The following is a 10498-nucleotide window of genomic DNA, read 5'->3' on the forward strand; positions in this document are numbered from 1 at the left end:
ATTTGCGTATGTTATGGTTGTGCTATTTAAGAGGCCTTCCAATGTCGCCAGTTTCGCCATTACACACGTAGTCACAATCTGGAAGGTGTGCCACTTGAACCTTTTAAGAACGTAGAACACGGTTTAGAGCATCACGTATGGACTGGATATATTGTATTCGGGCGCGCTTTTGACCAAATGCAACATAGTGTAACTGTGGACGAGCCATTTGCCTTTCATGTCATTCAACAGTGTTCAAGAAAGAACATGGATAACCACCGGCTGATCGTTCCCGCCATACCATGCTTACGTCGGCTGCGTATTCGTCCTGTCTTCGAGCAGATTTTCTCCGCGCGTAGTCAATAAAAAATTCCTCGATATCGCGGCCATTACGTCTATGAGCGAATATATGCGTATTTGACTGATCATTCATTCGATCATTGATTTTATATGATCACTGTTTTACTTATTACGTTTCTGACTAGTTCCTTTACAACACATATTGCAAGTGGCGAATTCTAGCCAGTTAATTTGCAAAGCATACAGACGTGGAACAAATTCTGTGGATAGCACCAGTCTTGAGATGTTAGCCGCCAAACTGTGTCAGATGTTAGCCGCCAAACTGTGCCACTGTGTTTAAACGGACTTTCACAGGGTGTAGCTCACTACTACGTGCCTCAATGGTCCTCTCACAAAAAAATGACGAGGACACTCCCAGCACGGTAACGCTGCGCGTCCAGTGGAATCGGCGGAATCAAGCTTCTGCCTGATTGAGCGGGCTAGGCTGAAAATATAATTTGTGGACACCAGCCAGCAGCGTCCGTCTGATTTTTCTTTACCCACGAATTGGCGACTCCGGACTTCGCGTCATGGCTCTCAGCTCAGGGTGCTTCAGCGGCTTCCGCTGGGCCTACGGGCGCAAGAACCTCTCGCGCCACTGTCTTCGCAGTCCGCCTTCTATCCACTCATCCATGGCCTGCGATTCTCCCAATGAAGTACTAAGGTCAGCGCCACTACCTCGCAATCTTGAGGTATCCGCTCTCAATCCCCCGGAGTTCTGGTCGTCGGACTGGTAACTTTGGTTCCTTCGCAGTTCATTTGGTTTCATTTCCAGTTCGCAGTTGACCATGTGTGACCACGTCGATGGAGTACTTCCTCCTACTACTGCTGCGATTATTCGTGATGTCCTACGCTCCAATTAGAACAATTAGAACAATTCACAATTAGAACAATTCAATTAGAACAATTCACGTGCTCGGCTATGTGCGTGTGTTCGTTTCTTTATGTTCAAGCCAAGGGCTCAAGGCACGGCCTCGAGCCCTTGGGCCCTGGGGGAATTTTCGGCCCTGCTGGATTGCCTTAAGTTGATCTTCCGGTGCGGAGTATAAAATCTGAAGCCATATCTACCTAAGCAACGCTCAGCTAGATACGGTTTTAAATGTTTTGCTTCACCGTTTGATGGAATACTATGAACTGTATAGACTGTATTATGCTGCCCTGCTACAAATGTAAGGGGAGTATTTATAGGTGTATTCACACGCGCTCATTTGCATCTTTTTGCGGTACGCTTTCTTTTCAGCGGCTAACCAGTTGTTAAATAGCGCGAGAGGAGCCGTACATGTATTGAATGCGATCGCCTATTCGCAAAAAAAAATTATCGCTGGTGAGATTTAAACTTACTCTATAGGATCAGATATCGCGGCTGACGTGAATAGGTTAGTACATCACGGAAGTTACCGTTATGTTGTGAAAAATAACGAGTCATATTGAAAAGCCCATGAACTTCACCTGCAGTACCGATTTCGACGCGCGTCGATCATTTTGCTTCGATTGTCACTTTTTTTCTTGGCACATGTTTGACAAGAGAAAGTTTATTTTGTGCCTCGAAAATACATGACACGGTGGGTAAGAGATAAACCTGCTTGTTGGCAAGATTGTCGGATATTCAGACTCATGTGTCGCAGACATGGCGCTGCCTTGTTCTTCACTTTTAGTAGTAACACTGGCCATATAGTTAGACAAGATGCTCAATTAAGAAATCCTGAGACGCGTAGTATCAAACTGAGAAGCACCGTATACTAATGTCAATTAAAGTTGCACTAAATAACACTCCAACACGACACATCCAACACGGGCATAGCATAGGCTGCAGAGGCACAGACAGAGGCTCGCGAAGGCAGTGGCGCGGGGGGCGCCAGCGCAGGAGTTGCCATGAAGTTCGCTATGCCTGAAAATGATGCTTTTTGCCCATGTCACCAGATTTGGCGAATAGGGGCGCGGGCGGCGCGTTCACTCCGACGCGCAACTCTGCTCCTCAAGGAGACCATAAACAGTGGTTGTACGCCAATCGACCAAGCCAGGAATCGCCGAGCCAAAGCTCTTTTATTCGTGCGGCGCTCCACTGCCAATTCTGTTCGCCCGCTGGGGCCGCTGGCCCGTAAACCCGCTGAGTAAGAACTCTCTAGTTTCAATGTTCGCGACATTCACAAATCGGCCAGGCGAAAAAAGTCACTTCCCCTTCCAGTCCGTGAAGATGATCCAACAGCGTTGCTGTGCTGGTTACACCGAGTGTTATATTATCCAAGTCAAACTTCGCAAGCACTCTGTCTTGTAATTCTTTTTTTGCACCATTCTTTCACCTCAATTTCACTTTGAGGTGCTTCGCATGGTGAGCATACCTTAGGAGCACTGCCGTTTAAAGTCGGCATCTCTGGCACGCCGCTCGGGGTTGGCCCAACACCAACCAGCCCATTCACGAGCCAACTCTCGCTGACGCTCGCGCTAGCCTTCTTCTTCCTCAGGACCACGCACTACTCGTGGTTTTCCCATAGTTGTAGCTCGAATGGAATGTGCGGAATCACTAATCCAAACTCCCTATATTAGGCGCAAGTGTCACCACTGCAGGTACGGGCACTGCAACCGTTTTGATAATTGGCTGGATTGGTTTGATGATTGACGTGGCTGCCGGCATTTATTTCTGGGGCAAGAAGCGCACGCAGCCACGCGCTCCTATATCGCGTTGCAATCGCTCGGCACTATTCGTCGGCCGCAAACCGCCAGCATAACATTGATTTTTCCGAGCAGTGTGGCATCAATCGTCGATAAATTCGATGCCGATCTCACTCGATCGCCGAAAATGCACTGTGTGACAAAAGTATAAGGTATGCGTATCAGATAGCTTTCTCACAGTGCGAAAGGAATCACACCAACCCCTTTCCTCCTGTTCAGCTCTCCTTTTCCTGTCCCGCTTTGTCACGTGGCCCACTTCTTAGCGAAGACCGACAACAACGGAACAGGGTCCGCATAAACAACTTGGCCGTAGAAAGCCGATAAAATTGTCGGTAAAAACACTGACGCGCCAAAGGAAGTAGATAATGTCGAAAATGTTCCACGCTATTCGCAAGCAGTGCCGTGGACAATCGGGAACTGGGCGTGGCATTATCAGCGTGATAGCAGGCTTTGCAACAGCTGAGACCACAGAGCACTGGCAACGTTTGGAAGTTTCCGTAGAACCGTCGGCACAACGTTTGCCAGTCGACGTATGCGCTGTTTGCAATGGATTCTCAAGACCAGCGGTACACGCTGTGCGGTTTCACCGAGGAACTGGACTGGAGACCTTTGCATTTCGCCGAGCGTATTCCTGCGCACAGAATATGCAGCGCGTGTGGTGTGCTCCCCAGAGAGACCGTTTTTCTGCCCTGTCGAGACGTGCTGTGCAGAAGCTGCTACGAGCAGTGCCAAGTCACCGATGGATACGCCTGTCCACTGGACGGTGACCAGTTTCTTCCAGAAGAGGCTGAGTGGAGAGACTTCCCTATGGAGAACCTGCTCAGGCGGAAGGTAAGATCACGCGAGAAAAACGAACGGGTGGACGAATGCTATCGAGATCAATTAGGTTAAGTTTATTGCATATCTTCAGAAAGCAAACCGGGCGCGCCTTGCTAGAAATAAGTGTCTTTTCCTGTCAGAGCGGAGGAATCACGAGTAAACTAGATTAAAGACGATAAGAAAGTATTACATAGCAATGACGATGAGTAAAGCGAGAACAAGCTAGCAGGAGCGAGAGTTTCGACGAGTGGACTTGCCTTTTTCAAAGCAAGGCCTTGAAAAAGACAAGCCCACTTGTCGAAACGTTGCCTACCGCGTTTACCTTGTTTTCGCTTTGCTCATCATCTTTAATTTCCATCCCCCGTCTTCCCGTGTTTTCGTATCATAGAAGTCGGCTATTTCGACGCGAAAGTGTGAGGACAAGCAACTAGTTCGACACTATATTCTGTCTCTGCCTGATATTTCTTTGCACTCGCCATAATCCTAGGTTTCGCCTAATGCTGACTGAAAGCTATGGGTACTCGTGCACAATCAGATATGTTCAGCGTAGCAAGTTATGCAGAGGCACTATTGAGTGAATTCTTACCTTTCTATTTGGATTTGCTTACTCACACCCGTTATTTAGGCATGGGGGGCGGGCTATTCTTTCATTTTGTAAGTGTATTGTAAGTGTATTACCGCAGGCATGACGCATTTGTTTTTTGTTTTCTCGACTGTCGTGTTCAACTTTCTTTTTGCAACTGGTTTTTCGTGGCATAGAACGCTAGGTTGCATGAGTTAATATAGATACTGATGTACTAAATTGAACCATTATATTTACTGGTGTTCTCTGATTAACCATATGCGAGTGCAGTGTTAAGCAATTCAAGGGCTATACTCGGAACGCGTGGCTACCGGCGCAACACGATTTGCGCTCGACTCGCAATAATTTGCAAATCAGCATCACGCGTGTAATAACTCTTCCATCCTATACTTTTTGTTCAGCACAGGCTTTGATCTCGAAGCCAGCAATGGCAGGCATGTACGCGTGTAAGCTACCCGCCGAAAGGGGATGTTTCTAACCGGAAGCTTTAGCTCGGGCCCAACTCCGCCGCGGCCTATTCAAATATATGTAAAACGCAAAAACGTTTTTCCGAGATAACCCCTCGGCCAATTTTAATGAAATTTCGTGTATTTGAGAGTGAAAGTTCAATTCTAGTGACTGCTGGAAGCGGCATTTCCATTTAGGTGCTGAGTTTTGTTACCAGAATTTTCACAAATTTGAAGGTTTGAAAAAATATAGAAGCACAAAATTTACAAATCCATAGTTCCGCATAAATAATACATATCGTGGTTCGGTAAACGGCATCTATTAGATCATTGAAAGCGGACAAATTCGATATGTCATTTTACATCTTACGTGAATTTGTTACGTTGGTTACAAGGGTTCTGAAAAAGCAATATTTCCATATAACAAAATTTTCTTTAATTCATGTGTAACATGTCAATTTTGTCCGCTTTAGATGCAATATTAGATGCAATTCACAGAATCGTATTGTCATTTTTCGTTGCTGAGTAACAGTTATAAACATGGCAGTGTCGTTTCTTAAACATTTTAAATTTTTGCTTTTTTTTAATAAAGCTTTCACAACAAAACTCCAAAATTTGAAACAAGCAGTCGCTAGATTTTAGGCTTTGCTTTTATATGCAACAAACCTGGTCAAATTTGGTACACTGGTTGCCGAGAAAGACGAATTCTCCTTTTACATGTAATTAGGCAGGAGCACCCGAGCTAAAGCTTCCTCTTAAAGCGCGTCCGCGTTAGTGGCATGGCAACTCGCCGCGCGCTGCTTGCGGGCCACCGGCCGTCCTGACTCGCGATCGAGGAATTCTCCGTGCCGCACAGTTGATAGACCTACGACTCATTTCTGTGGCTTGCGGCAGCCGCACAGAGACGTGGCCAATCAGCGGCGGTGCCGTAGCCGCAATGGCTATGCTCTGGCGTCGCCGGCGTCGCACCACCTCTGCTCACCCGTCGTGATTGCTCAGTCGCTTTCGCGTTGCGCTGCATAACGCGATGTCGCGTCGTCGTATCGCGACAGCGCTTCGATGGCGGATAACTGTAAAAGCTCTCGTGTATCACGCATCGGTTGCTTGTCGCAGAATCCCAACTGTTCTAAATCAATCCGGAGCCCCACACAACGGCGTGCCTCATAGTCAGATCGGGTATTATTAAATCATGTTGTTGGGCGAGATGGTTCGTAATGTTTAAGAAAAGATGCCGCGCCAAAGAAAGACAAGGACGAGGGGATAGCGACACGGGCAGGCGCAGACTTTTAACTAAATTTCATTTCAGCCAAAGGCGCAAGTACAAGCAGTCCACCAAACACGTGCAATGAAACAGCCAACGAAAGATACCGATTGAAACCTCGCAAACGCATATATTGTTTATTGCTTTATTGCCAATATGTTGTAAAATCCTAATATTTAGGCCTGTGACCGCATTAAAATTCAATTGAACGTTTACGCTTGCCTGGGTTGATGGCCTGTTCTAGACGGTATCTTTTTAAAAGCGCACACTTTGCACCGTTTAAGAGGGTCACAGCGGCGATGCGAGTAAGGGTAATGGAAATTTGGGCTTGTTGATTCATGATCTTACGATTATACAGCGCAGACAGAACGACCGTAAAAAAAAAAAAAACAGGAAGACACCGCGACGCAGAGGGCATCCCGCAACCCAGGTTTATTCTTCCTCACCACACTTTGATACGCTCGCCTAGAACCACCACAAGTGCGCATCTTCGTAGAAAAACAAGTTCCTTATCGGAAAAGTGCTGACGCACTGAGGAGCTCACAATGTTTCCAGCTTCAATGATTTCGGTTGGGAGATTTTCGTGCATGAAACGTACAACGGTGCATGCGCTTTACAGTGGCTCATACCGACAGGATGTACAATGAATAGGTTGCCGACCATCGCGTACATTTTTGACATTGTGGTCGTTCTCTCAGTCGACAATGAATAAGTCTATCAGTATTAGGACAGTACTTAATCGGCCGTGCGAGTACGAGATCGAGCAACGTTTTACCTATCAGTACGGTAACGGAAGCAGGTTTGCCCCGTTGTCATATCACGTCAATATGTGAAACCATTTCTAAAAGTAAACTCGTATACGGGTGGAACCAGTTCACAAAGAAAAAAAAGGGGGGAGCAGCGCACGTAGTGCCGATTGTGCACAAGTTATCGAACAACTTGAAAGTAGCCAACCGACATAATGGGCAATGTTGTAGTTGTGTATAAAATTCTCCTGGCGTGTGGCAAGTGTTACATAGGCCAGACTGAATGATCCAGCCAGGAAACACGACCAAAAGGGGAATTGGCGCATTTTCTTCCGCAGTGCAATGCCTGCCATTCTAAGCCACGTTTCAAGCAGATAAACATTCCGGGGAGAAGCCAGGTCCACACTACATGCGAAATGGAGGCATATCAGATAAGAAAGGCCAAGACTGTCTTAGTGATATTTCCATAAGGGTGGTTCAATCGGAGATAGATTTTTCTGATAAGTTGTTGCCTCGCTAGGCTGATGACTGGCCTGGTTGCTGCGTTCTCCGCATTTTATATTTGTTAATGTGTTGCCACGTGTGGCCATGAATAAATCAATTGAAAGTTAACGCCCGTGCCGCTATTTTGTACTTTATTCCCTGTCCTCGTCGTTATTAGTAGTCGATATGAAATGTGACATAATGTGAATTTACTTTGCAGTACCTCTTGCAACTTAGAACTATGCACAGTCGAATGAAAGGGCGTAATGAGACCCAATGCACCCCCAATCGTAAAATTTGGTTTACAGTCAGCATGCCCGACTGGGCTTCCCAGATACCACTAAGCTGCGGCGATCAAGGGAAAAAATGGGGAGCACATGTCGCCTTGAAAATGACAAGCGCACTTGTCGAAACGTTAGCTCCAGTTTTTACCTTGTTCTCGTTTTGCTGAAGCTGTGGTAAAGCATATCTAGGAAAAGCGGGACGTTTTAATGATCGAGCAATCGGTACTGCAATAACGTGAACTATGGGAATGGTTGACAATTGGCAGGCCATTGCAATTAGTTCACATGCAGTCGCATCTTTTAGATGGCGAAGTTTCTAGGGAAAGGAACTAGAAAGGAGAGAGAAGTGAAACGCATTTTTTTAGAAACATTGGATATAGCTGCGAATGGTGCCGTTACCAGCGTTATGAGAACAAGAAATTGCCTTTTCGCATGGACAATGACTGTCACGTCGATGTTTGTGTACCCACGCCTATTCTGGGATGGATATGTAAGGGCTGGCTTTCTTCAAATGAATATTCACTTGGTAGTCAGCGCTTCTTCTATGGTACTAGTGTCTCTGTGTGTCCTCGTATCAGTCCAAATATCTGAGTTTAGTTCTCAAAAATATATTTATTCTGTATGCCCAGGGAGCCTCGTAGTCTAGATATCACTGTACAGGAACGTTTTCCACAAGAATACCTCGGCTCAAGAAGCTTCTTGCCCTAGTCGAGTTCGAGGAACTCGTACCTAAACCAACCAAGCCACTCGTCGTTATGCGACTCAAACGCCCGAGGACGGCAATGCCCCATTGGAAAAAAAAAACGGATCGCTTAAATTTAAAGTAACGCCACTCAAACGGCGCAAACCAAGTTACACGAACGTATTAAGACATTTCGTCTTCAACAATCACTCTCATTCCAAATGCACACACCGCCAATTCGCGCCTACGCCACAAGTGCTGTCACCGTTTCACTCCAGAAAATTGAGAAGGTTCATAAGAATCCTTCAAGCAAAACAGCAATGTTTCGCGTAATGTTGTACTCGACTTGGGTTGTGGGTGCCCGATTTATACCTTCTTTGTTCCTAACAATTTATTTGTAGAATGAGGAATATCTTAAAAGAGCATTATTCCATGCCCATGTAACAACTTCTCCTCGCGAACATGTTCATTCCCTTCCCTTCATGGCAGCACTACGATGATCTTGATGTCCCATCAAGCTGTGACACCTTATTTTTACCTTGCAGCATTCCAAGTTCGAATGCATAAAGTAACGAGGAAGATGCTAATATATAGAATAATATAAAAATGCTAGTATGGAACATTGCTCAGACGCCTTTTTTCCCTTGCAGGTAAAATGCTGGAACGAAGAACGTGGCTGCGACATGATTTTAGCGGCGTCAGATCTTACCAAGCATTTCTGCAATGACTGTGACCACCACTCTATGTTGTGCCCTAAATGTTCAAAGCTCGTGCTCCGCAGTAATGTGGCCGGGCATTTACAGAGCAAATGCCGAGACTATGCAATGCCTCAGACGTCCTGGGCTCTAGAGAAGTCAGACAATGACCAAAAAGCAATGATGGTGGTTCTTAATGCAAGCTTAGACGTGCGAGTAGTTGAAATAAAAGACAGGCTAGATGCACTTATTAATGATCATACTGCACAAAATGATGCCCTAGATGAAATTTCACACTGCATGAACACGGTCAAAGAGGCTTTGCTACAAAGGTCAAGCTTAAGTAGTACATTGGATCGCGTTGCTGTACAATCTACAATTACTTTAACGTCAGTTAGAGAGGTCGAGGAAAGTTTGATGGACCACAGCGATGAGGCGCGTGCTCTTGCAAGAACCATAGCCGATTCAGTTAAAGAGTTGAAGGAATGCTTAGTAGAAACGTGTCGAACTGTCAACCACTTCAAAGAAAACAACACGGGAAGCATGTTGCAAGCGGAGTTGACAAGAATATTGGCTGCGGATAGAGCTGAGCTCAGGAAAACTAACGAAAGTGTTCATGCACTAAAGGAAGCCTTTCGGCAAGTGTTGGGCGATGCGGCAAGGACAATCTGCAGAAAGTGCGGAGGTGAAATGAAGGACACTGAAATGGAAAGAGAGAGCGCATTGAATAAAGAAAAAGAAATGGCCTTCAACACGATCAACTCTACCCGATATGAGTTTCTTCTGAAGGAATTCAAGGCAATGAAAGACAGCGCCTATTCAAAAGGCTTTCATTTTTACTCGAGTGAAAAGATATACATATCAGGCTATCACTTGTCGCCAGGAGTGTGCCTCAGAAAAGAGGGAGATCATGTGTTACTGCATCCTCTTATTCAGCTCCACAAGGGTGTTATCGACGAATTTCTTCAGTGGCCTTTCAATAAGAAAGTTCAGATGACCATCAAGCATATATCCCAAAAGAAACAGTGTCAGATGGTGGATAGTACTAATGGTAAACTTGCTTACTTTAGAAGACCCGAAGAATCAAGTAACCAAGCTGCTTATTTCCAAATATATTCATTTGACTTAGATGATCTGGATCGTGAAGGCTACATCATGGACGACAAGCTTCATATTGTCTGGGAGCTTCTTCCGAAAGAAGCAAAATATTAAATGCATATGTCATCATATTTTCTGGACGCAAACGTCGCTCTTCTGGATGCCTTTGTTGAAGGCAAAATAAAGCGTCTTGCTGTGCTTTGTCCACTATTATTTCAATATGTACGTGTCTGCACGACATCATTTTAGTGTGGGTTTGTAATAATGCATCCGAGCTGGATTATTTTACTATCAAAACGATTCCGCCGTAGGTGACTCGCAGTCGCTAGGAATTCTAAAATAGGCTACCGCGGTTATTAGTTCATTGATACGCAAGCAATAAAGCCATGAACATTAATGCAATTCGTATTGCA

General features: G+C 45.5%; 1 protein-coding gene across 1 annotated transcript; it reads left to right on the forward strand.

The window, feature by feature from the left end:
- Positions 1 to 3287: 3287 nt before the first annotated feature.
- Positions 3288 to 10284, forward strand: LOC139050752 (uncharacterized). The gene is made up of 2 exons (XM_070527465.1): positions 3288 to 3819; positions 8943 to 10284. Exons 1-2 carry the CDS (start codon positions 3535 to 3537, stop codon positions 10197 to 10199), a joined length of 1542 nt encoding a protein of 513 aa, XP_070383566.1. The 5' UTR covers positions 3288 to 3534; the 3' UTR covers positions 10200 to 10284.
- Positions 10285 to 10498: the final 214 nt, after the last annotated feature.

The sequence above is a fragment of the Dermacentor albipictus genome, chromosome 10 (genome assembly GCF_038994185.2).
Source record: "Dermacentor albipictus isolate Rhodes 1998 colony chromosome 10, USDA_Dalb.pri_finalv2, whole genome shotgun sequence".
Classification (NCBI taxonomy): domain Eukaryota; kingdom Metazoa; phylum Arthropoda; class Arachnida; order Ixodida; family Ixodidae; genus Dermacentor; species Dermacentor albipictus.

What these genes read in the sequence shown, in the direction of transcription:
- LOC139050752 (XM_070527465.1), top strand. Translation starts at nt 3,535, where the DNA reads ATGGATTCTCAAGACCAGCGGTACACGCTGTGCGGTTTCACCGAGGAA. An exon ending in AGAACCTGCTCAGGCGGAAG is followed by an intron (nt 3,820 to 8,942) that starts GTAAGATCACGC and finishes TTTCCCTTGCAG; the next exon opens with GTAAAATGCTGGAACGAAGA.